General features: G+C 39.8%; 1 protein-coding gene across 1 annotated transcript in view; it reads left to right on the forward strand.

Moving 5' to 3' along the window:
* CAPN11 (calpain 11) overlaps positions 1-27,916 on the forward strand; it is a 47,424-nt gene that overhangs the window by 4,942 nt on the left and 14,566 nt on the right. Inside the window, exons 2-9 of the mRNA XM_032216502.1 lie at positions 11,547-11,837; positions 13,735-13,804; positions 21,060-21,178; positions 21,372-21,505; positions 22,054-22,222; positions 26,185-26,268; positions 26,353-26,438; positions 27,754-27,828. Of these exons, the coding sequence (XP_032072393.1) occupies positions 11,592-11,837; positions 13,735-13,804; positions 21,060-21,178; positions 21,372-21,505; positions 22,054-22,222; positions 26,185-26,268; positions 26,353-26,438; positions 27,754-27,828 (983 nt within the window). The 5' untranslated portion in view covers positions 11,547-11,591. The remainder of the gene's footprint in view (positions 1-11,546; positions 11,838-13,734; positions 13,805-21,059; positions 21,179-21,371; positions 21,506-22,053; positions 22,223-26,184; positions 26,269-26,352; positions 26,439-27,753; positions 27,829-27,916) is intronic.

Here is a 27,916-nt window from a genome sequence, read left to right on the forward strand (position 1 = left end):
TGTATAGGAATGACTATTCCAGAATGACCATTCTGTGCCTCCCTGATTTATTTGCACATAGATTAAGCTAACCTGGGGAAAGAAAATGATATTCTTATTTATCAACAATTACATGATGATGCAGAAAATTTGCAATTCTGTCAGAGATAAAGCCATTTGGAAAAAATACAAATCTTTATGAAAACCAAAATGTCAAGGGGCAAAAATCCATTCTAATACTCACTATTAAAATAGGCAAAACAGTTAATACTTCTTTCATCTCTTCTTGTTAGGAGACATTGAATTGGGTTCCTTGTAATTGCATGGACAAATAACTTGCCAGCACTCTTATCCTTAGTAACATCTCTTAGTTCTTCAAAGGACATTCTACTAATCTATGTCATCTCACAATCCTGTTTATCATAATCCTAGTCCATAGGCCCCGGGCCCAATGTGGGTATGTCTGCTTGCTGTTTATCACCTCAAGGGAGCAATCACTCATATTTGATCTAGGAATGAATGTTGGGTTATAAAAGTCCTGATGCCCTTGACATCTCTAAATATGTGGTTTGAAGATGGCCATCCCAATTCCCCCGCTGTTTCTCAGGTTATTTGTTGTCATAAAAAATTCTCTCTATTTTTCATCATCTTTTCTAAGTTTGTCATTACCTTCCTAAGCTTAATATTTATACTTCTCTGGCATCTTCTCCATCTGTACCTGTTCTTGAGCCAAAGAAAACAGAATTAACCAAGCTTATCATGACAAACTTAGAAAAGAATTTCTATGAGAACCATCTTCATTTGCATCTCTACAGTCAACAGACATAAGCATATTTCCTAATGCTTATGGTCTATGGTTTCCCAGTAACTAGAGGATTGCCTTCTGTTCACACCTAACCAACAGGCTAGTCACGCAATAGTTAACCTATACAAGTAATGAATGACAAAACCAAAGGTATACTTAACAGTAAAGTATATCTTTGCTTCACTTTCAACTTTACTCACAAAGGTGATATTAACAGGTAGTCCTGGACTTGCAACAGTTCATCTACTGCAGTGTTTCTCAACCTTGGCAACTTGAAGATGTCTGGACTTCAACTCCCAGAATTCCCCAGCCAGCGAATGCATTCGCTGTTGAAGTCCAGACATCTTCAAGTTGCCAAGGTTGAGAAACACTGATCTAGTGACTGTTCAAAGCTACAACAGCACTGATTTATGGCCATTTTCACACTTATAACTGTTGCAGCATCCTCATGGTCACGTGATCAAAATTCAGATGCTTGGTGTTGAAATTGCGCCATGATTTCCAGCTGACAAAACACTGCTACTCTAGCTTAGAAGGTTTTAGCAGAATTAAGCATCACAATAACATTTCACCTTTCTCTGGTTAAAAATCTACTTCAAAGGAACATCTATATGCTCTGCTTCTTCTTATTATTACTCTCTATAAACAAGCTGTGAGTCCTTGAAGTGCCAAGCCAGGATAATCAGTGAAAAAAGTATTTCGTTTCCAATACACAAACCTCTAGCTTCCGAGTAGCAACGTGTCCTGGGGCCACGTGATCACCTTTTGTGACTTTCTAACAAGCAAAGTCAGGGGGGAAGCTAGATTCACTTAAACAACAATGTTACTAACTTAACATCTCTGGAGATTTGCTTAACAACCTGGGGCAAGAAATATTGTAAAATGGGACAAAATTCACTTAACAAATGTCTCACTTACCAACAGAATTGGGCTCAATTTTGGTCACAAACCGAGGGCTGCTATACTAGGAACCTTTTGTTCTTATCAATTTTGCTTTCAGAGCTACTGAAGCCATCTAATTGACCAGTGATACAACTGCTACGAAAGCTACTAGCCATGTTAGCATATTATCTTATAAGGAATTACACAACATATTATATTGGTATAATTATATAAAGAGTTATTGCTTTGCCACTGGAGTTACAAACATCTGAATTGTGAGATCCAGAATAAGCTTGTGCTCATATCAGCTATCTCTGATTGATACGTTATCAAATGCTTATAATTACCACCAGCAATATAACTGGGAGTGTCCCCTTTTCAGCATTCTGCCATTATAGAGCCAGGAAAAGAGTATTATGCATCAAAGTCAATATTCAGTAATTAAATTGGAAAAGAGGCAGAAAAGAAATTGTGTAGAGTGGCCAAGTTACAGGGGACTAACTTTCCCTAATTGTAGTTTGGATTATAGGAAGGAAGAGGTTTGTTTCTTAAAGGAGCACTGAGTTTTGAAAATTTGTACATTTAAAGAAAAGCCTACTCAAAGCTAATCATTGTGTCTTAACCACAATTATGTTTTTTCTAATAGATTTTTTTTGTTTATACAGTTATCCTCTTTAGTAAAAAGTTTGAATAGGGATAATTACAATATTTGTATTTCTCTCTAAGATTAGGTGAATGTAGGTGTATGTGTACACACTGCCACCAGTTTTTTTTTTTTAGTTTTGTTTGTTATGATCGTTTTCCTTTCTAATTCTGCTTTTTTGTTTTGAGGTGTTTAATTTAAAAATCTGTACTGGAATTGTCATGGGGTTAATTAGTTTGATGGTATTTTCTTCACTGAACTTGGACTTTTTCGCTCTCGTGATATGTTCACTTCTAACCCTCTTGACTTCAGCGTGCTTAAGATTGTCAGCTTGAAGGATACCGATATGTGGTACAGGTTTCTGCAAATTTTCTCCTACGATATTGGTTATGGAAGAGGCAACCTTCCTCTGCCTCGTCTGAGGAGATTTGTCCAGTATGGTTGAACCGTTGGCATAGCTTCCATGTTTTTCGGAGCACATAAGTCCCACAACTATGTCATTGTATTTCTTCACAACATGCCTATTACAATTAATAATTTTATGGCACCTGACTCCCAGCAACTCTGGGTGGTTTACAAATTATTTAAAACATGAGAAACAAGACAATGAAAACAACAAAGGCATTGTTTTTCTTCTGCATTGGTATTAGATTGATAGTTATACTTTTGTTTATTGGTCTTGAGGGGCTTGAGTGATGGTGAACCTTTTTCGCCTCAGGTGCCAAAAGCATGTGCACTATTGCCCGCACTCATGTGCCTACCACATAATTTAATGCCCCCATGCCATGCCCCGTGCATATGCACGCATGACACCTCCCCCGCCCCCCTGGAGAGACTCAGGAGGCCGGAAATGGCCCATTTTCTGACTTCCGATGGACCCAGAAGGTCCATTTTTTTGCCCTCCCCAGGCTCCAGAGGCTTTCTACGAGCTTGGGGAGGGCATAAAATGGCCCAACATGCAAACCAGAAGTTCAGGAATGGACTTCCAGTTTGCGCGTTGGGCTGTTTTTCTCCCTTCAGAGGCTTTAGGAGGCTTCCCTGAAGCCTCCGCAGGGCAAAAAACAGCCCAACGTGCAAACCAGAAGTCCATTCCCGAACTTCCGGTTTGTGCATTGGGTGGTTCAGGAAAGCATCCGGAGAGTTAAAAACGTCCAAAAATCAAGGCTGAAAATCAGCTGGCCAGTGTGCGCATGCATGCTGGAGCTGACAGGGCAATGGCTTGCATGCCATAGGTTTGCCGTCATGGGGCTAGAAGATCAGGGGTGGGCTTTTCATTTTGATCATGGAAATATTGGGGCTGCAAACTGTTATTCTCTCATCTTTTCAATTATGTGCATTAAATTGGGGAGAGGCTTGTTAATCTGGATGACCAGCCCACAAATACAGGCACTTCTTCTTTACTCATTCAGTGACCAAATTCACAATGGCATTGAAAATACAGACTTACAAATTGTCCTCAAAGTTGTGGCCATCAAAATTTCCACAGTCCTGCAAATCATGATTTAGGTGCTTGGCAGCAGGGATGCTTTTACAATGATTGCTATATTCTGCGGTCAAGCAATTGCTATTTGTGACCTTCACAGTCAAGTCAGTGGGAAAGCTGGCAGAAAGTTGCCAGTCGTGGTACTATGCTGTCACATTTAAGGAACCCTGGTGATTCGCTTAACAATTGCAGAGGAACTGACATCAGTCATGTGATGTTTCAATTAATGACTGCATCACTTAGCAACAATGTTCCTAGTTCCAAGTGCGATAAGTGAAGATTACCTGTAACTAAGAAAGAAGTGGCTGTAGAAGCCAGATTTCAGTCTCCCTTGCAGTTCAAATAATAAGTGCACAACCAACAGAGACCCATCCTCTTCCACGTACTACAGACTGGATGGGATCTCTTCTTCCTTTTTCCCAGGCAAACCACTCATGCCAGAATTCCTTGGTCAGCCTGCTCTCATCATGGATGCTCATGAAATAGATGCTCCATTGTGAGGACATGTTTTTAGCAAACAATGGGGAAATCTTTCTGCTATGATAATAAGCCTCTGTGGGTGAGCCCTTATTTAGTGATAATGCCTGAAGAGAAAAAAAAACTGATGTGTTTGAACAGAAACACCTAAAAAGCAACTGTGCAGTGTGAGCAATAAGTTAGATAGGATGATACTCTGGACAGCAGAGAATTCCTTCCCAGTAATGCTGGAAGTGTTGAGTAGCCTGCCTGCTCACTTCCTGTCCTCACAGAAATGTCCTTGAAAAAAAAAATCCACTCCCTTGTGGAACGTTTCTTGGCAGAAGTATAGCATCAACATACAGTTGTTTTTTCCCCCTCTCCTGTCAATTTGAATGATCAGAGCTGCATTCTGCAATTTGTCAAACTCCAGTTTTTCAATATTTAATCCAGAGGCTGCATGTTGTTTGCACAAATCTAAACAACTACATTACTGGATGATAGCCAAGAAAGATAAGTTCAACTTCTGCCACCTTGTAGTGAATAAGTCAGGAAAAAGTTAGAAAAAAATCAGGTGGATATGTGCAAAAGCATACTACTCATTATAACCTCTTTCTTTATGCAGTGGCTGCCTCAGGGCTGCACAAAGCAGGCAATCCTTACACTGCAATTAAAGGAGACAAACTAGTGTCATCTAGTGGATCTCCACCATACTCTCATTTTGTAGCTAAAGCAAGGTCTTTCTTTTTTTGAAGGAAATACAAGTGTGATTAATACAGTTCATATCAGAATTATTCTACTTTGTGTTCTGTTTGCAGTCAACTTATATATAGAATAATGAAACTATATAAAGCAGGAAGTACTTGCCTGAGTGCTGATGAATGGGGATTCCACTTTACCCCACCCTACTAGTGAGTCATAGATAGAAGAAAGACTAAGTTGGAAATAGTTTCTGGAACATTGAGCAAAACCAAACAAGATGAAATCCAACAGATTCAACCTCTCTTCTCCAAACTAAACATAATATTGGGTATTCTTCCCCATCCTACCAGTTCTAGCAGGGTTGGCATGTTCTAGGTCTCATCTGTGAAATAATGTCTTGTAGAAGGACCTAGACCCCTGGTGGCAAACCTATGGCCCATGGGCCAGAGATAGCATGCAGAGCCCTCTCTGTGGGCATGCACGCTATTGCTCCAGCCCAGCTCCGTCGTGTTTCTTGCCGTTGTTTGCAGGGAAACAAAAGTTTGAGGGACTAAAAACAGTGTGTGAAACAGCATTCTGCCTTTGTTGTGGTACATTTGCTGTTGCTGCCCCCATGGCCTGCCCCCTACTCTCACAGCGCCTCTTGTGCAGCACAGTAAAATTTAGCACGGAGCCTCGTTGCGACCCTGTATCATCTCGGTTCAGCAAAAAAAAGCAAGTGACAACCGGTTAGTTGCTTTTCCTGCAGAACTGCCTGTGTTGAGATGCTCCGCCTCCCCGCCGGCTAGGTGAATTTCAGTGCCCTGCTCCTAGGCTTCTCGGTCGCCAGACGTCAGATTCCCACCACCCAGCACCAGTTCAGGGGTTCCTTCCTCTCTCCAGAGGGGATGGGGGGAAGAGAGAGGGAGGGGAAGAGAGAAATGATATTACAAAAGTTTTTCTTTTTTATTGTTGCTAAACATAATTCAAAAGCAGAAAAAAAAATGAAGGGGCATAAAAGTTACATTTCTCACATTTTTCTTAGAACAATTAGCTGAACTCTGCCTTGTTTATCATTATTTTAGGTAGTAAAACTTGATTATTAAAGTTAAGTTTCCGTGTTGGCACTTTGAGATAAATAAGTGGGTTTTGGGTTGCAGTTTGGGAACTCGGTCTCTAAAAGGTCCACCATCATCGATAGACCTTCACCTTCCCCATCTAAGATCCAAATGGTCCTGAGCTTGCTGGTTATTTGGAAGGCCTTAATGACCTGGGTTTTTCATTGAATGCTGAATTCAAGATATTAGTAGAAACTGATGTATGGGTTCTTCGTTGGAAGATAGGTTTCATGTGTGTTATTTTAATTTTACACGTCACCCTATAAAGCTTTATTTTGTTTTTATTTTATGCACATGTTGTGTATTCAGAATGATTTTGGAAGCCATACAGATCTATAGATAATATATAAATAAACATGATCCATAATCTTAAGATCTGCCTTGTAGAAGATAAAGGCAAAATTATTTGGAGTTTTTCAGAAGACTGGTCAAGAAATCACAAGGATAGTTTTCATTTGGATGTCGGAAGAAAAATCCTAATGATCAGAAATGTTCCACAATAGCATAGACCAGGGGTCAAACTCATGGCCCGCGGGGCGGATCTGGCCTGTAGGGTGCTTAGATCTGGCCCGCAGGGCCAGCCTGGGAATACCACCCCACAGTGCCTCTGCTAGCAAAAACGGGGCATGACCATACCCCTTTTTCAGCATGGACAGTCTCCTGCAGCACCCTGCCAGCCAAAACAGGTCATGGGACCCCCCGCACACTGCCACCCCATGCCCTGTTTTGGCTGGCAGAATGCTGCAGGTGGTCGTTCAGGTTGAAAACAGGGTACAGAGGGGCCATTCATAGCCCCCCACGCCTCATTTTGGCCAGCATGATATTGCAGGAGGCCATCCAGGCCAAAAATGGGATGTGTGGCAGCTGTGTGCCCCATGCCCCGTTTTGGCCAGCAGAATGTTTCAGGAGGTGTCCATTCCATCTGCCATCTGTCCTGTTTCTCCCCCGCCCCCCCCGCAACTGGCCAGCCCACGGAATACAACTACAATGCTGATCCGGCCCTCAAAGAAATCCAGTTTGACACCCCAGGCATAGACTGTGCCAGGGGATGAGGGACTTCCTTTTGCTGGAGGTACTTAAACAGAGGCTGGATGGGTTTCTGTAGAAAGAGAAATAGGTTTCACCAGTAATAATTCTTACATTATTTGTTTCCAGGAAATGAGTTTTTTTCTGAGATTGAGAAACAATGCTCTTAAATAAGAGCTGTAGAGATTGTGGTTGGCTCTTGGTTTGCAATGGAAAAAGTCTTAAAATCTCCAAGAGCAGATTTCATTGTTAGAAGATCCTTTGCTTACATTTGTTTTTGAGGAAGCTAAACCCGGTCTCTGTGTATAGATGTAAATAGTTGCAATTCCACTATGGTTTATGGTTTTAGAGGTTAAGTCTGGGTTTCTTCATCTAAAGTAATTTGTACATCCTAGCTGTCTTTCCAGATACTGCTAATTCTCAGTACCTGTCAACTTGCCAATATATTCAGGATTAATGAATGATAGGCATTGCAATCCATATCTGGAAGGTAACATGTTACCCATCCTGCTCTAGGGTGCAGTCGCTTCAATTTCTACAAGAAAACCCCATCACGTATGGTGATGTTGATAATTTATTAAACATGTAGGCCACCTGACTTTTTTTTTAAAGAATTTTTATTAAACACACAATAAAACATTGGACACAGTGTAACTGTCCTGGCTTTGTCTTTGCCATACATACTAAAATATAAGAGATATATCATAAAAACCTTGCTTATTTACATTTGGTCTATTCAGTATTTACAAATATAAACACATCTTATTCCTATCTATATTGCTTTCAAGATTATCTTATCTACTTTCAGTCTGCTATAATTACATACATAATTCTAATTTTCCATTCTATAAATACTAATCATTTCTTATTTTAGGTCCCTCTTTTCTGTTCCAACCATCAATAAAATTTATTCCTGGTCTTGTAGTATTCTGTTTCACCTTTATTCTTCAATTCCTACATCAATCTATCCATTTCAGTGCAAGTCAGAATTTTCCTAATCACTTCCTCTTCTAGTGGAATTTCCATTTTTCCAGTTTTGGGCAAAGGCCATTCTTGCTGCTATTATAATATGTATTATTAAGTAGATTACGCCTTCGCTATATTTCTCATTTATAATTTCCAGAATGAATAATTCTGGTTTAAATTCTATTTCCTCTCCAGTTAACTCTATCAGCCATATTTGAATTTTCTGCCAATATTACTTTGCTTTTTTACATGACTACCACATACGGTAGTAGTGCCTGATTCGCGATTGCATTTCCAACATTTTTCAGCCACCTGACTTTTAATGACTTTGGATGACTCACAATAAATATTGTAATAAAGAAATTACAATAAAATCAATAAAACCAAAAAAAATAAAATATAGCAAATTCAATGAAGTGAGGAGTCTCATTCTCCCTTCCAAATATATATTTCTTCTAACACTGAAATTAACTCCCTAAAGCAGCTGTTCTCAACCTGTGGGTCGCAACCCCTTTGGGGGGGTCGAACGGGTCGTTTCACAGGGGTCGCCTAAGACCATCGGAAAACACATGGTCTTTCTAGGGCCTAGAGGATTAAGCAGACCTCATGAGGAAGGCGCGTACTGAACATACAAATGCGGTTGGCAACATGGAAGGAGCCGCATGGCTTTTGGGAACCAGGCACTGTTCCTGCGGGTTTAATCTTTTTCTAAATCCCACTGTCTCTTCCCCGAAGCATTGAGGACAAATTAGCCACAGGAGCTAAATAGAGAATAGAAAGCCCAGCACCTTAAGTTGGGAGAAAAGAACAGGGAGCGAGAGAGAGGGAGGGAGGAGAGACTAGACTCACCGCGATCTCTCCGGCGGCTGCTAGGTGTAATAAGCGAGTTAGAAATTCCCGCCTTATTTCAAGTTCTCTTTGCTCGTGAAGTTTTTTCAGTGGCGCTCTCTCTCTCTCTCTCTCTCTCTCTCTCTCTCTCTCTCTCTCTCTCTCTCTCTCTCCCTCCCTCCCTCCCTCCCTCCCTCCCTCTCTCTCTCTCTCTCTCTCTCACACACACACACACACACACACACACACACACACACACAGGTGGGAAGCTGGGTTTTGAGCGAGGGCATGTAAAGGTGGCCCGGGGTGGGGGCAAGCAGCCGCCGCCTCCGGAGCGGACTGCTTGCCGTTTTGACAACAAACGCTGGTGACTTGCTGCCAGCCAGAGGGGAAGAGTCAGCCTTCTTGAGGCAGGAACTGATGAGCTGGCTGTGCCGAGAGGGGAGGGCGACCGGTGCGATAGCCTGGGGGACGGGGGAAGAGGAGGAAGAAAACAGCCACGGTCGCTGCGATAAACAACCCTCTGCAGTTATATAGCTGTCAGGGGGGTCGCTTTAGACATTGGAGATTCCAGAGTCCATGGGGACACAGGTTCCTTGGGCTAATCAGTTTATGTCCCAAAGATGCTTTTTCTGGAGGCAACTGGATTTTGTTTTTCCTTTGAAGACGTTTGGCTTCTCATCCAAGAAGCTTCTTCAGCTCTGACAGGACAGTGAGGAATGGAAGGATATATATTCCTTGGAAACTGAAATCCTTCCATTCCCCACTCTCCTGTCAGAGCTGAAGAATCTTCTTGGATGAGAAGTTATGAAGTAGCAATGAAAATTTTAGGGTTGGGGGTCACCACAACATCAGGAACTGTATTAAAGGGCCGCAGCATTGGGAAGGTTGAGAACCACTGCCCTAAAGTCTACTTGCTTATTTCAAAATATTATTTTAAAGTTTCAGATTTTTTAGTAAAGTGCAACATAGTTGTTCATACTCTGCCAAATGGTTCATATCCTTTGTTAGAAATTGTTTAATTCTGCCAGAGGTTCTTATCAGAGGCATGGCTTCTCTTCTTTCTCTAACTTTAGGCTGCACAGAAATAGAGCAATGTTCTTTTTAATATTTATACAATATACATTTGGCCAGGATGTCTCTAAACTGAGCTTATGGAGTATTACAACAAATGTGATTTGTGCAACAGTGTTTTGTTTTTTAAAAAAAGTTATAATTGCCTAGATTCACACAACATACTTGGCCAAACCTAGTGCTGTACTCACAATACAATTTAGCCTGATATCTGTAAATTCCATAGTGTAAATGGTAATTACCTGTTGTACTACTATAGGACAACAGTCCAAAAGAGAGCAGTTTGCCTACTTGTAAAATCCAGATTTAAATCCTTAGAGTGAAATAAGAAGCCAAAGGCAATAAAGACATGCCTTTGTAATAAAGATACACAGTAATTATAGTGTAAACCAATTTTCTATCCTTGTGAATCATCCTAACTTCTACCCTACCGATAGGACATTGCATTATAGTTATAACATATTAAAATCTATGTATTCTATGTTCTACTAAAAGTTTGGTAGGAAACCAGATTTTAGAGGCACCAGTTGACTATTTCAAATTTATTATCCTTAAATATCATGTTTCATGTTTTTGGTTTCCACTTCTATTGAACTAGAACAGTTTGCAGGGAACCTTCTGATAGAATCTTCTCATTCAATATTGCTGCTGCAAAGAATAGATGCTAAATTGCTAACAAGAATATCTTGCAGGTCATAGAAAGCACAGGTAGCATGGTGACTCAGCAATTAAGATGCTGGGTTTGTTGGCTGGAAAGCTGGCAGCCCAGGTTCGAGACCCAAGCTCCACGCAACAGGGTGAGCTCCCATCCTTACCCCAGCTCCCAACCTAGCAGTTTGAAAGCATACAAATGCAAGTAGGTAAATAGATGCCACTTCGGTGTGAAGCAGGCCGGTCAAACTGGCAGCCCGTGGGCCAGATGTGTCATGTGCAGACCACGCTCACCCAGGCTCCGCAAAGGCAAAAAATGTTGCAATGTGTCACAATACATCACGTGACATGATCAAGACCTGTGGTGTGAAGGTAACAGAATTCTGTGACATCATGCTGTCCATATGACTCTGGAATTGTCTTCAGACAACACTGGCTCAATGGCTTTGAAATGGAGATGAGCACCCTGGCCCCCTGTAGTCTGCAACAATTAACAGAGTAAAATCCACAGGGACTCCATAAAAAGAAACATAAAGTCAGATCTAATATACATATAGTAATTTTATGGAAATATGAGGCTAATCAGAATTGGATGTGTAATTTTGAAGAAACATTTTCCAAGTTCTAGCCTCTATCATGGCTTAATCTCAAGCAACAGCATTCGTCCACTGTAATTGCCCCTAGTTTGATGTCATTCTTAGATAAAAAGAGAATGGTGATGACCTTGCAGTGACTGTTAGTTACAAATTAGAATTTGAAATATGTTCACGATAACTGGTCCCTAAATTTAAAGCAGTATACCACCTTTCTAGATTTCTTAGGTGAAGCTAGGTTAATATTTCTCAGTTTTCTTCTTGTGTTGGCCAGAAATCTCCAGAAATACCCTTTCCCATAACCGCAGATTTGATTTTTTGATCTAAGGTCTAACTCTCATGTCCTTATTTTGGGTTCTAGGAGAACTGCTGAGGCACCAGCTGTCCCTGTCAAGCAGGGTGTATCATGATTTCTTTTGGAGGAATTGCTGCCAAGCTGGAAAGAGACCGTCTGCGAGCTGAGGGTGTGGGTGATCACGAGAATTCTGTGAAGTACCTTGGTCAAGATTATGATACCCTGAAGCAGGAATGTTTGGAGAGTGGAACATTATTTGAAGACCCCGTATTTCCTGCTGTTCCCGCAGTCCTTGGCTTCAAGGAACTGGGCCCTAATTCTAGCAAGACCCGTGGGGTGCACTGGAAGCGCCCATCAGTGAGTATCTGTGTGCTGAAGAAAGCTTTAGTAATGTGAGGAGTTGATATCGTGGTCTGCATTCAAATATAGTAGATTTCATTGTGGCTTACTGAACAAACTAATATATTTGCCAAAACCTTATTTTAACAGATCCATTTTAGTAGACTTCAGATGCAATAGGCAAAATTTTTGTCTGGACAGCATCTCAAACTAACTGACAAATTAATTACATCTCAAGTAATTTGGACTAAGCATTAAAGATAGATAGCAGTAAATGATATATGTTTGGATTTAAAGGACACTTAGGAGTTAAAATTTAACAAGAATATCTTAAATAAACCATTAAATCAAGGCTTTACTTTAGTTATTTTTATGGTCTCTATCTGTGTTCTTATTAGTAGTATTTCCTGTTCCTAATTTCAAAACATCTGTGCAGTTTATGAAGTATGGACAAGAGCCAACTCCAAGACTGATTACAACATTATTCAATAACTGGATTAATGTATTGTATTAAGTCTTGACTCAAACAACTATGCAATGTTAAGTATTCCACAGATGGCCTGGTTAGTATACTGTATTGTATTAAGCCATAAAACTTGGTTGCTACATATTTGTAGATTATCCCAGGTCTATAATTTAACAGATGTTATTTTGTAAACTTCATACATAGCATGACTAAACTATGAGATGCAAGCTCATTACTTCAAATCTCAGTTGTGTTATAACTTTCTTTCCCCTTTCCCTTTCCATCTGTCATGCAGATTATTTAAGCATTACTAAAGCAATATAATTGAGCAGATACAAAAACAATTGTTAAATATGGAACAAGGTGAAGGTTTTTTTTTTTAAAAATTGCTTATTCTCTTAGAGAATTACAAGATATGAAATTAATCTTATAATATAGCTGAAGGTAAATATGTAGGGCAAAGATTCATTGATACAACTCATAACACATGGATTAGCATTCATTTTTATTTAGATATGCATAGGAAATTGCATGTTGCACAGCAATCAAATACTGTAAATATTTAAACATGAAATTACATCATTTTCAATATAAAGGGAATACTGTTGGGCTCATTATCATGGACATTAGTTTTCTCAGGCCTCTACTTTTTGGTTTACAAATACAGGATGGAGAAATAGTCTTGAATAAACACAGCCATTTATGCTCCTAATATAGGAAAATGTTACAAGGCTATGCGTGGCAAAGTCATGATTAGTGATGCAGGATATAGTGATTGCAAAAATAAAGTTATATTAAAGAGTCTTAAAAAAATAAGCCCCTCCAGATAACCTGACTGATACATATGAATTGGGAAAGAAACTGGGAAAGAAAGAACCTGCCTGAAAACATGGTCATGTCTGAAGTGATCTTCTTAGAGAAACTTTAGCACAACTCCTAATAGTGTCTTTATACTGTAAATGTCTACCAACTATGGGACCATAGAATCATCAATTGGTGATTCTGTATAAATTGAATCATTGATGATTCCCTGTAAAGCAGAGAGTGTTTACAGAGCTTTGGAATAAGCTCACAAAGTCACACAATGCCATGTAAGGAAGGTGGTTACAGGATCTTAGTGGGTGTGAGTTCTACTAGTTATAAGAGACAATAGACCTGTTTGATTAAATAAAGTATTACGCTGAGTCTCATAATAGAAGAAAAGGAGAACATGAATTTGTAAACGTACAAAAGAATTAGTGGGTCTTAGAAGGTCGGACTTATTGTTGGCTAGCAAAAACAATACAGGAACCTAGAGAAGAATGGATAGCAAGTAACTTTAGCCTTGTTCAGAAATCCATTTACCTAATTTTTCTTTAGCCACATTGCATGCATATTGTATTTCATGTTTCCCCATGTGTTTGTATGGGAACAATGAGGAAACCTCCTTCTTAATATATCTTTTGACAGGAAATTGTAGATGACCCTCAGTTTATTGTTGGAGGCGCAACAAGAACAGATATCTGCCAGGGGGCTTTGGGTGAGTATTGTATAGTTAATTACATAACAAGTGGTTACAGAAGCAATAGTCAGAGATGTTGCGGTGATTTAATAGTTTCATTAATTATCTTCACATTAAAACCTTGTGTAGTCATTGGGTTTTTGAGAGGTTTTTTTTTTTTTTAGTAAACTTAAACCAGTAAATTGAACATTGCTATTTTCATTGCCACTAAATTTTTGGTGGATTTAGTCGCATATAAGTGGCAGCAATCTGGTAGGGTTTTTTGGTTATTCATAGACAGAATATGATGTCCATCTTTCCATCACGGAATAATTAAGATGTTTTTGCATTTTTTCAGCTCAATAATGCAGAGCCTTTTATCTTGTGTACTGAATCTACATTAATATGGAGAAGGAGAAAGGGAGCAATTATTTGAGAAAATTGGGAGCAAATATGATGTCCCCCACTTACATAGAATATAAACATGGAGAAGAATGTGTGTTTTGATCACATTGATTCCCATCATTACTGTAGGAAGGAGAGGGTCTTTTCATGCCTCCTCAGAAAGCAAGGGTCCTTCACAATGCTCTTTCTGTTTTCAACATAATTTCTGTAAAGAAATTGTAAAGATAACAGAAATCTGCTATTGATATAAAATGAGTTACTCACAGAATATTTATTCAGATGAAAGTAATAGTTTTTGCATGTATGTTGTAGCTATAGGAGAACCATTCAAAACTCTCAAGCATCTTGAAACCATTGATGTGGACAATAAAGGCCTTTATTATATTAGCAAGTAAAGTGGTACATTTTTAGTGCATTGCATTTTCTATGCTTTGCACTATTAAAAACCCAAAAGATGCCAAGGAAGCTTTTAAACTATTTGCATCAAGTTATATTACGAAGTTTGTATGAGCTTTAAGGCTTAGTCTTTCAAATAACCAATTTCACCTTATAAATTAGGACTGGAATTATGGGGTTGGGGGAAGTATTGACATAGTTGTGTAGGCTGCAGAGCAAACCAAGCGGAAGAATTAAAAAGCTTAATCCTGCTCTGACTTCTGAATCTGTATCAAATATACTGTATTTAAAAATGCAGCAGCTCTTAGAGCTGCAAAATTCAAAATTAAGCGGATTAGTTTTATTAAGCTGGAGATTTCAGAATACTCATTTCTGTAGTGAGAGTGCCATTAAGAGTCTCTGCATTATGTGTATTATTCTTCAAGGCAGATCAGTATCTCTTGGCTGCTTTAACTCTAGATTCATTAGATCTGAAAGTTCTGTATCTGTGAAAAAAGGAATTCGATATTGTAAATATTTTTTCCAAAACAAATGTTCAGTTTAGGTCAGCATTAAATTATCAACAAAGATTGGAAGTGCATCACAGTAAAAATACCATCTGGCAGAACATTTTTTGTGTGCATTCGTCAATATTTCTTGACACTCCAGTCATGTTACGAATCACAATGGATGAAAGGGAATCAGTATAGTCATTTTATTGATAAATTGAAGAGGATGGGAAGGAGTTGTGACATATGATTTCCAAAAATGTCTTTCTGAAGTATCTCATAAATCCAAAGTGTCCTTTCCTGGAGCATAGCAAGATAGAACCCCCATGGCAAATGAAAACAAACTGTGTGTCAATCATAGATTTTTAAATATATTTTGTCCTTTCTCATCAAGTGAACTGTCCCCATTCTCTGCTCCAGTTCTTGCATTTGTTACAAAAATATCTAAGATTAGTTTCAGGCAGAAGGACAAATTTATTACAAATATTGCAGATTATCATTGCAGACTCCTGTAAATCCATCTTCATTTTTTCTTATAATACCACCTATGGAAATGCTTTTTCCTTCCCATCTCTCAGGCTTATAGATTAGCCAAGTAAAAACTGTTGATTTAGAGTAACTCCTCTTAAACTCTTTAAGGCAAACTAGGTTTCCCTATTCATTCACTTGGTGAGCTCTCTCCCTTGAACAGGCTGCCTTATAAGGTGCTGTAGGATAGAAAATGTTAATTTCCCCCCTCTTCCTAAACAAGACAGCTTAAAGGCAATACTTTGCTATGAAAAGAATAGCTGACTATAGAAGGAATATCAGTTCTGTTTCAGACATTATAGTAAACAGTGTTTATAATGATATATATGAACTTGGAATTCGCAAGCTCCCATTCCTCTTCGCTACTTGTAAATAATTTGGGTTCCTGGTATGTCTGAAAGTAGAAAGAACAATTAGAGAAATGATCTAGAATTATAAACCACAGCATGGTGTTATCTTTTCCTAAGAAATAGTTAAGAACGATCTGTTTTTTCACATTCAAGTATAGAGTAACTACATCTAGTTGAAGGGGTTAGAAAAAATTCTCAGTCTCTTTTTTATGATAACTTAAGCTGCAGCTGAAACGGAGAGCTCACAAAACTGATGCTGAAGGATCTAAATCCAGTCAGTTCTTGTTGGATCCAAGGAATCTGCCTTCCCTTCTTGAGTGTGGCATGCCCTAAATGATTCTGGATAATAGAGAAAGAATCACTTTAGAGTAGAAGTAAGGAAATGTAATACTTGGAATGTTTCTCCATCTTGGTTCCCAAGATGGATTTTGATCTTTTTGATACAGAAACTAGCCAATAAAAATTAACCAATGAATGACATATTTGATGCACTAGAAGTCTATTTCTGTCATTTATCTATGTTTTTAATGCATATTTTTGATATTGTTGTGCCTCACCCAGACTCCCATCAATTTGGAGACAGAACAAGTTACTAATATCAGATAGTAGATAAATAAATAATAAAATAAATAATATTCTATGGAAATAATTGCAAGGAGAGAAAAATCAAAATGGAAGGAGATTGTGCATGATTGAATATATATCTATATGTGTGACAAGAACCAATATATTATAATGGAGGACAGATTAAAAGATGGAAATTTGGGAATTAGCGAACACTTAACATATTTTTCCAGCCCTGCCTCAGAGAGCTGTTGCCTACACCCATCCTTTTTACTGTATGGGGTTAACAAGTGCATGACTCTCAGGGTAGCCATTACCCCACTGTTCTTCGAGAATAGGCTGATTACTGTCCTGCCACCTGATTGGAAGGGCCTTTATCTCAACAGATGTTTTTTTCAAGAATGCCAAGGAAGTAAGTCAACAAAGTGAGCCGTGGCATTGGAGTTACTGTGGCGACCATAGCACAATGCAGGGTTATGTGTACCTTCTTCTCAATCTGTGATAGCATCCACTTTTCTCTGCTAGATAAGACAAGGCCTTTGTTCCTTTGATAGCTGGGAAAGGAAATGTGTTCTCCCCATTACTGCAACTCTGAAAAAAAGCTGCAGGGACTGAACCTTCTGAAGAACTTTTCAGAGTATAGATCCATATACAATATGGGAAATTTAAAAAAATGAGGAGTTCCCAGGTGGTTCTCCCTCTCACTCACACAACCTTCATGTGGTTTTTCCTCTTGACATCGCTAGATACTTTACTTTGTAGTTGCAGTAATATTTAAAGTATAAATTGCAATGGGGGAAAGAATGAGCTGATTAGCAATGTGCTGTGTTGGGAAATATTTATACCTTGCTTGAGCGTTTATATGGTGTGGTGATTAAGAGTGTTGCAGCAGCTCACTGGAGAAGTCAAACTTCAAATCCTGACTTGGCCATGACATTGATTCATTGCCATTCAGATTGCCACTCTCTCACAGGATTATTGTGAGGTTAAAAAGGGGGAGAAAAATACACATCAGCTGTAATCCCTTTTAATTGTATGTTTATCTCATCTTATTTGCTTTTCCTGGAGAATAACTATGTAGTCACTAAGAGTCAATATTGACTTGATGACACTTAATTATTTAGCTCAGTGTGGTTTTTCTTATTGTTCTTCCAACATGGAAAGTTTTGGTCCTGTTTACTTGATAGATGGGGATCTGCAGGATCCCAAAATAGATACAGTCGGGTTGTCTGAAATCTCTTATATACATTTTGAACCTATGGCATTCTTTCCTTCAGTCTTTCTCATTCTAACCGCCTTTCCTAAATCATTTATGCCATCAAACAACAGATGAGTTCTACATCACTAAATTATGAAAAGAAGAAGTAATTAAAACAACAGAGGTATAAAGCAATTTATAAATGTGGCTATTGTGGATGAGGAAATTGATCCTGTAAGATAACTTTTGCATTAGTGAACAATGAAAACAACTGCTACTCAGCGCAACCTATCAACCTGACAATTGTGAATGGAGATACAGCTCCTCTAAGTTCTTAATGGAGTAGAATCCCTGGCCAAGTAGCAGCTTCTGGTAGCTTTTATATTTCCATTTGCTGATCAGTAGCTGTAGTGTTTCATCTCCTCAGCATGCTGTTTTATGATAGAAATAGAGAAAGGAGGAACCATATTTTTCAGAGTATAAGACACACCTTTTTCCCTCAAAAAAGAGGCTGAAAATATGGGTGGGTATTATACACTGAATACAGCATTTTTTGCCTCCCGAAACCCTGTCCCCCTTCACCAACATGGCCGTGCATAGCTTTTAGGAGGCTTTCAGAGAGCTCCTGGTGACTGGGGAGGGCAGAAATGAGCAAAAAACAGGCCAATTTTTGTTCAATTTTGCTCCCCCCAAGCCCCCAGGAGCACTCCATAAGCCTCCTAAAGGCTATTCATGCCATTTTTTTAAAAAACATGCCTGTTCCCGTTTTCACGAAAAATGGGCTGTTTTTGGGAGGTCTGCAGAGTGCAAAAAAATTTTCTTAAAATTTGCCTCTACAAAACCTTGGTACATCTTATACTCCAGTGCATCTTATGCTTCGAAAAATAAAGTATGTCCTTCAAGCAACCAGTAACATCCAAGTCTTATCTGCAGCCTGGAAGGAACCAGCACATACTCCTCTTTCCATTTCTCTCAGATATCATAAAAAAGGCTCTTCTACCTTAATGGCAATTTACTCGTGATTTATTGATAAAGGTCCTTGCGCAGCCATTTTTTCAGACCGCAGGATATGTCTGCAAAATCCTCACTAAGCGAGTGTGCTTCTTTCAGGCCAGATAAAAATTAATTGAACTGAAATTGTGGTTTTAAAATGTTCATTAAGCATCACCATGCACAAACCCATTTAAAAGAAAAGAACTCTAGTTTTAGAACGTTCTGCATGTTTAAATATCAGCCAAGTGAAATATTGCCCTAGCACTATTTTCCTGCATTAATGTGTTACAGGCTGGACAGAAAAGTGGAAAAAACAAAACAGGAAGACAGTGATAGCACTTATATACTATTACCAAGAAATCTAGATAGGACGCATTTATAAAGTTGCCAAAACAGAAACAGAAAATTCTTCAAATTACAGTACATAAACTAGGATGCTACAATAATAGAGAGCAGACAAAGAAAACTGATTATGTGCCATCAAGTCAGTATTGACTTTTAGTGACTGCATTGCTAGATTTTCTCCATAATATTCTATCACTAATCTTTCAGGCCTTTCATCAATGCCCCAACTGCACTGTAACTGTACTTCCATATTTCTGCTCTTCCTTTCCTTTCCCAGCATTAGAGTTTTCTCCAGTTAGTTCTTCACATAATGCGTGTGAAGTAAAGTGATTTGAACCTGGCCATTTGCACCGCAAGCGGTCTGATTGTTCAATGGTCCATTTGTTTGTTTTCTTGACTGTCCAGGGTATTTTCAGGAGTCTTCTCCAACACCAAATTTCAAAAGCATCAATACTCTTCCTGTCCTACTTTTCAAAGTCCCTGTTTCATTTTTACTTCATAAAATGTCATAGGGAATACCATGGCTTGCATTATTGTAGGTATAGAAATATCACTGTATCTGAATATATTTTCCAAGTCTTTTATGGTTTGCACTGCCAAGTTCTAGTCTGTTGGTTTCTTGTTCCCTTACTGTTGATGGTTGATCTTAAAAGATAGAAGCATCAACTATTTTCATATCCAAGAAAAAGAAAAAGACAGTCAGCATAATCCAATAAAAACATTGTGAAATGTATAATCATGGTTCATAGCTAAATATACCATGGACTCTTAAAGTATATAAACAATATAAAATCATCACATATGCTGATTAATATCTCTGCAGTCCAATATGTATGTATGTATGTATGTATGTATGTATGTATGTATGTATGTATAACATAAAAACTAACACAAATTAATAAAAAGCCTAAAAAAGAAGAAAGTGCGGAAGTATTAAGAAAAAAATAAAAGCTTCCAATTTTCTTTGTAGCAATTATAAGTACAATTTAAAAAAATATTTCACTCTATGATTATGAAAGAAAGCTCACTCTTTTCTGTTATCCAGGTTTTTTTTCTAATCATCAAAATCACAAATCATAAGTCCATTTTTCCCTTTTATGCAAAAAGTCTATTAGGCACAAGACAAAATTCTTTTATTTCAATAATACATAGCATTGCTGTACATTGGTGATAAGTTATCCATTTGCACCAAACATACTGTATACTAAGAAATACAGTATATCTTGATTTATCTTATCTGGCCTCATCCTTACTGCCTCTTATGTCAGTTAATTTGCTTAGATCTATTTTAATATCATTCCCTTTGGGGCAATAGATCAAGCACTATAAGAGTTGAAGAGCATCACCTCTTACTATCTTATCTTATCCAAGCAGTGGCTCCTTCTATTCCTTTGTTTTTATCACTAACTCAGCAACAAAAATTCTTTTTATTGCTTTTATCTTTTTTGTAAGTCTTTCCAGTCTGTTGTTTCTACAGATTTTCCTAAAATTGATTAAAGTTTTCAGAATAAATCTACTCATTTTTTATGATCTATAGATATCATAAGCGAGAAAAATATTATATTCTAAGGAGTATCTATAATTGCAATGATGAAGTTAAAAGATAAAGGTTCCCCTCGCACATATATGCTAGTCATTCCTGACTCTAAGGAGCAGTGCTCATCTCTGTTTCAAAGCCAAAGAGCCAGTGATGTTCGTAGATGTCTCCGTGGTCATGTGGCCGGCATGACTAAACTCCGAAGGGGCATGGAACACTGTTACCTTCCCACCAAAGGTGGTTCCCTATTTTTCTACTTGCATTTTTATGGACTTTTGAACTGCTAGGTTGGCAGAAGGTGGGACAAGTAATGGGAGCTCACTCTGTTATGCAGCACTAGGGATTAGAACTGCCGACGTTTCTGATCGACAAGCTCAGCGTCTTAACCACTGAGCCATTGAAGATACTGACTTTTAAACTCTAGAGAAGTGAAATAGTGATCAGACATTGCAGACAGATTTGAAGTAACTTCTGTTTCCTTTCTCTTAAGGTGACTGTTGGTTATTGGCTGCCATCGGTTCCCTGACTCTCAATGAGGAACTCTTACATCGGGTTGTACCCCATGGACAGAGCTTCCAGGAGGACTATTGCGGTATTTTCCACTTCCAGGTAAGGCATGCATTTTTCTACAGGAAGTGATTCAATGAGAGACCTTGCTCACCGACATGTGTATTACAGAACAAAAGAAATGCAATTCAGAAAAAGCACCATGTTTTACTCCAACTTAACTTTTTTTTATTTTGAACAAACCAAGCCTGGCTATAAATTCATTATTCCTTTCTTCTATTTTTTTATTCCTCAGATATGGCAATTTGGCGAATGGGTAGATGTGGTAATAGATGACAGATTACCAACCAAGGATGGAGAACTCGTGTTTGTGCACTCAGCTGAGTGTCAAGAGTTTTGGAGTGCTCTGCTGGAAAAAGCTTATGCCAAGTAAGCTGTTGTTTAGGTCATTAAGTACCTAAAGTAGGAGGTGGAGAAATGCTTTCTCAAGCAAACTCTGGTTTGGATTTGTTTCTCTGCTATTATAGCTCCCACCTTCTGTATATGTCAGAGGTGTCAAACTCAATTTCATTGAGGGCCACATCAGGGTTGTGTTTAACCTTGGGGGGGGGGCGGAATGGGCATGGCATGGACAACTCGACATCATTCGTGTCAGGGGCGCCTGTGGTGGCCCAAGCACTTTGCCACAAAAACAGGCTTCCGAGCTCCATTTTCAGCTGCAATAGCCTCCTGCAACCCTCTCCCAGCGAAAACGGAGCTTGGGAGGGATGCAGGCCCTCTTGAGTTCTGTTTTCACTGCAGAGGCACCCTGGGCCAATCCTTTGCTGTTTCCAGGGTGGCCCGACAGACCAGATCTAAGCACCCTGCTGGCCAGATCTGCCTCCCGGGCCTTCAGTTTGACAACCCCTGAAATAGGTGGAGACCGCTGACAAGGTTTGTAGGCATCCTTCTAATTCTGAGTTTTGTTTGCTACATAGGTTGAATGGCTCTTATGAAGCCCTGTCTGGGGGTAGCACCACTGAAGGCTTCGAAGATTTCACAGGTGGTGTGGCAGAAATGTATGACCTCAAGAAACCACCTCGCAATTTATCCAAAATCATTTGCAAAGCCCTTGAGAGAGGATCTCTGCTTGGCTGTTCCATTGATGTAAGAAATGGTTCCTGAGAAGGTTCATGAAACGCTTTAGTTTGGGAATTTTAAAACTCTTTCTTTATCTGGTTCTTATTTTTAGACACCCATTAAGAGGCCAAAGTAAGCAGAATATTGGATTTCATAAGTGTAGGTTTATCAGAGCTGAACAATCGAATGAGCCTATGTTATGGGATAGAACAAATGTTAGATTAAAGAGCTCCTTCTCCGTAAAACTGGTTGGGGCTGTCATAGAAGAGTTTTCTGAAATTCATTGTTCGTTCCAAGCTTTTAGCTTTTATTTCTTTAAGTAAGAAAAGAATATGACTTTCAAACACGAAAAACAAGACAATACAGAAATATAATATACAGGAAGTTAGACCATAATTGATTAATCATATTCTGGGATGCTTGCCAAGCTTGGATCCTGGGTTTACTCTCATTTGATTTATTTGCACATCGCAAAGTTTGGGGCCTATTTAAAATATGAAGTTGGTAAAAAAATAAAGTCAGAATTTACACACAAATACACATACAGTAAGTCTAAGCAAAAGAGATATTAGAAGTCTACTGCTAAGTCTACTGCTATATTGTCCACAGTATTGTTATCTGTATATCTGACTTGATTTTTTTTCTTTTTTCTTATTCAACTTTGTTGTGAAAGAAAAAAAGTACAGGATAGGCCGAGGAAACATTTCCAAATATGTTATGGAACATTTAGTTATTTTGCTATTGATTTCATCTGTATTCTTCTGAATGCACCAGCAGACTTGCAAGTGAATACTCACTTCTGTGTATGCATGTACATTCATGTCTGCCTTTGAGTCAATGTGGATTCATTTTAACTGCCCAGACAAGTCCCTGCAGTTTTTGTGGCAAAGTTTTTCAGAATTAGTTTGCCATTGACTGCTTCCTATGGGTGAGAAGAATTGGATTGGATTGGATTTATTACATTTATATGCCGCCCTTTTCCCCGATGGGGACTCAGGGCGGCTCACAATTCAGTCAGGGAAGGGGGTACAGACAGGGGGATAAAAAGACAAACATAACAATACAAAATTTAAAAACACACAACAACCATACCATTCGAGAAGGGGGGCAAAAGCTCTTTAGCCCCAGGCCTGTCAGAATAGCCAGGTTTTAAGGGCTTTGCGGAAGGCCTGGAGGGTGGTGAGGGTTCGAATCTCCATGGGGAGCTCGTTCCAGAGGGTCGGAGCAGCCACAGAGAAGGCTCTCCTCTGGGTAGTCGCCAGTCGGCATTGGCTGGCGGATGGAATTCGGAGGAGGCCTAATCTGTGGGATCTGATCGGTCTATTGGAGGTAATTGGCAGCAGGCGGTCTCTCAAGTACCCAGGTCCAATACCATGAAGGGCTTTATAAGTGACGACTAGCGCCGTGAAGCGTATCCGAAGACCAATAGGCAGCCAGTGCAGCTCGCGGAGGATAGGTGTTACGTGGGTGAACCGAGGTGCACCCACAATCGCTCGCGTGGCTGCATTCTGGACAAGCTGAAGTCTCTGAATGCTCTTCAAGGGCTGCCCCATGTAGAGCACATTGCAGTAGTCCAGTCTAGAGGTCACAAGGGCACGAGTGACTGTTGTGAGGGCCTCCCGGTTCAGGTAGGGATGCAACTGGTGCACCAGGCGAACCTGGGCAAATGCCCCCCTGGTCACAGCCGACAAGTGGTGTTCGAAAGTCAGCTGTGGGTCCAGGAGGACTCCCAAATTGCGAACCCTGTCTGAGGGGCATACTGTTTGACCCCCCAGCCTGAGAGATGGAAAACTTGGCCAATTAGTAGGAGGGAAACACACCAGCCACTCGGTCTTATCCGGATTGAGTACAAGCTTGTTAACCCCCATCCAGGCCCTAACAGCCTCGAGGCACTGGCACATCACGTCAACCGCTTCACTGAGTTGGCACGGGGCGGACAGATACAACTGTGTATCGTCTGCATACTGGTGGTATTTTATCCCGTGCCGTCGAATGATCTCACCCAGCGGCTTTATGTAGATATTAAACAGGAGGGGGGACAGGACCGAACCCTGTGGCACTCCATAATTCAGGGGCCTAGGGGTCGATCTCTGCCCTCCAACCAACACCGACTGCGACCTGTCCGAGAGGTAAGAGGAGAACCACCGTAAAACAGTGCCTCCCACCCCCACCTCCCGCAGTCGTCGCAGAAGGATACCATGGTCGATGGTATCAAAGGCCGCTGAGAGGTCAAGGAGCACTAGGAAAGAGGCATGACCTCCATCCCTGGCTGTCCAGAGATCATCAGTCAGCGCGACCAAAGCGGTTTCCGTGCTGTAGCCAGGCCTAAATCCCGACTGGAAGGGATCTAGATAATCGGTTTCCTCCAAGGACCGCCGGAGCTGAAAGGCCACCACTTTCTCAACAACCTTCCCCACGAAGGGGAGGTTGGAGACTGGACGATAGTTGTTTAAAACGGCTGGATCCAAAGATGGCTTCTTCAGAGGGGGTCTCACCACAGCTGCCTTTAAAGCGGGGGGAAAGAACCCCTCCCGAAGGGAGGCGGTAACAACCGCCTGGATCCAGCCCCGTGTCACCTCCCTGCTGTTAGCAACCAGCCAGGAGGGGCACGGGTCCAGCACACATGTGGAGGCACTTACGGCTCCCATGGCCTTGTCCACGTCCTCAGGGGTAACAGCTTGAAAATCAATCCAGAATGTCTGACTCAAGATCATCCAGCTGGCTTTGTGCTTACATCAGAACTAGAACTCACAGTCTCCCGGTTTCTAGCCTAGTGCCTTAACTACTACACCAGACTGATTCTCTGAATACACACTGTCATTTCAATATAATAAAATATTTTAAAAGATTTTAAACTGTGGGTGGCTACTAGTATATTTAATAGCTCGTATAACCCACTGTAAAAGATGATGTATTGATATTCTCTGAAGGTTATGGAGTATAACTGGGGGAAAGAATATAACGTTCTAGCCATGATATAATATAAAGTTAAAAGAACTTGAACCACTTGGTAGAGCAAATCCAGAGGGCTAAACTCAGTATCAGTAATGAAGCAAAAGTCTGTTTTGCTATTCTTAATATTGTTTCCCAAAACTCAAATTCTGAATTAAACATTAACCAATCTACATAAACACTATTGCCTCCAGTTAGACCAGTGGTTCTCAACCTGTGGGTCGGGACTCCTTTGGTGGTCAAATGACCCTTTCACAGGGGTCGCCTAAGACCATTGGAAAACACATATTTTTGAAAAAATACGGAAAACATAAAATAATTTTATGGTTGGGAGTCACCACAACATGAGGAACTGTATTAAAGGGTCACGGCATTAGGAAGGTTGAGACCCACTGAGTTAGACAGACAGATGATTAAATGGCAAAGGAGATGGAATTGCATGGTCTATTTCAAGACCTGGCTCTAGGAATTAGGATAAATTGGTTGGGCTAAAGTAATGTTGGGAATTCACCTGGATTACAGTACAAAGTTGGAAGAAGTTTCTGCAACAACCCAACATTGAATACACATGAATTATGAATGATGGCAGCGGAACAAAGTTGACAAACTGAGAAACCAATGCTGCTGCGCAGGCCAGGATGACTTTAATAGTGACAGCTACAATATTGCAGTCTGGATAGGTTATCCCTCCTTCATTTTTATCTTTTTGTGAACTAGGGAGGAGCATGAGATTTTGCATTGTTATTTCTTGGTCTGGGCTTAAACCCCATTTATCCAGTAGCAATTCTTCCTCATCCTTCAAGGCCATTCCCTATGCCCAGCTGCAAAAGTCTTTTCTAAAGTCAGCCATTACTTAAACTTTGGAATTTTGGCCCATCTTGAGAGCATTTTTTTTCTTGTACAGACTGTTGTCTCTCCGATCAAGAAGTTGTATTGCTCCTGCTGGTTCTGTGGCTTTAATTTCATGCCATCTGATTATAGATGGAGGGATCAGGACACCAAAATTATTATGCTGTGTGGTTTATCCTTTTTCTCAGATTACAAGTGCATTTGACATGGAAGCAGTTACCTTCAAGAAACTGGTGAAGGGTCACGCCTACTCAGTCACAGGATTTAAAGGAGTAAGTTTCTCTTTGTGGAATTACAAATATCAGTTCAAGGATTTAATTACTTATGTATGCAGCCTAATGTCTCAAATTTTACAGGTGGAGTATCGTGGCCGTCAAGAAGAGCTAATTCGCATAAGGAATCCCTGGGGTCAGGTCGAGTGGACTGGCGCATGGAGTGATAGGTGAATCATAGAACTATAGAATTAGAATGTACTTTAGACACATCAAGTTCAGCTCCTGCTCTGTGCAGGATCCACTTTGACAAATGACCATGTTTGAAAGTTCATAGTAAAGAACACACTTCATTTGGCAGCTGACTGACAGCTTGTATAGTCAAAAAATACTTCCTGATAACTAGCCTTATTCCTTGATATTTTAACTTTTGGTGATGGCAGGACGCAGTGGTGGGTTGCCAAATTTTTTACTACCTGTTCGGGCACACTTCTCCGTGCGTGCAATGCTTCTGCACATGCGCAGAAGGGTCTGGGTGGGTGAGCGGGGCCTCCCGCCACCACTACTACCGGTTCCCTAATCTGGGCCGAACTGGGAGCAACCCTCTGGCAGGATGGTCCTAACAATAACGAGTGAGTCTGTTTCTTCTGTGTGATAACCCCACACCTATATGAACACTCCTGTCATACCTCTCTTCAGTTTATGCTAGCTAAACTTACCCATTTCCTTTAACTGTTCCACATAGGACTTGTTTCTCAGACCATTCACCATCCTAGTAACCCTCAAACTGTCCTTTTTGAAGTTACGGTGACCAGAAGTGGACTATGTATGCTAAATGGGATCCGATTTGGGTAGATTGAAACAATTACTTGCTATCATCTGGGTTTTGTTAATGCTCCATTCCCCCAAGATAGCACTTGCCTTTTTAGTACTGTACCACACTGCTGGCTCACATTTAATTTACAGACAATAAATACAGCAAAATCCCTTTCACATGTACTATTGCCAAACCAGATCTTTGTCCTAGATGAATATTTTTTCCTACTTAGAAGTAGAATTTTACTTTTTTTCCAGTTAAATATAAATTGTATTAATTTCAGCTCCCTTCTTCAGCTTGTCTGGATGCTTTGGGATCTTCTACATCTAGAAAATTAATCAGCTATCTTAGTTTTGTGTCACCTATAGATTTTGTAAATGTTCTCTTAACACACAAGTCATGAGAGTGACTTTGTCCTATTATGTTATTTCCAGTCCAATGGTCTCTGATACAAGCAGTTCATATGTGTGACTGTAAATTTAAATTTTTAAAGACATTTTTAGAAAAGAGAGCCTTCAATGACATTGAATCTTTTTCAATTCCATTTGAAAATGCCCAGAATTGACTGTGACTTTTTTTTCTTACAAAATATATACTACAGCATATCACTGAGCTTCCAACTCTTTAAATTAGCCATTTGCTATTCTTTAGTAGTAATGTTCATAGCTAAAATTGGAAGTAGAGCAGCAGTATAATAGCATAATTGCCTTTTTTTGCTGCCATTTTAGCTCTTCTGAATGGAATGATGTAGATCCTGATGAGAAGGATGAATTACAACTGAAGATGGAAGATGGTGAATTCTGGTAAGTTCCAAAGTCTAGGGGCCAATTCTATGTGCTACACATGTATCTTAAACGTTCCTAAAACTTTGGCAATATGTATAGCAGAAGT

Source organism: Thamnophis elegans, chromosome 4 (genome assembly GCF_009769535.1).
Source record: "Thamnophis elegans isolate rThaEle1 chromosome 4, rThaEle1.pri, whole genome shotgun sequence".
NCBI classification, from domain to species: Eukaryota; Metazoa; Chordata; class Lepidosauria; order Squamata; family Colubridae; genus Thamnophis; species Thamnophis elegans.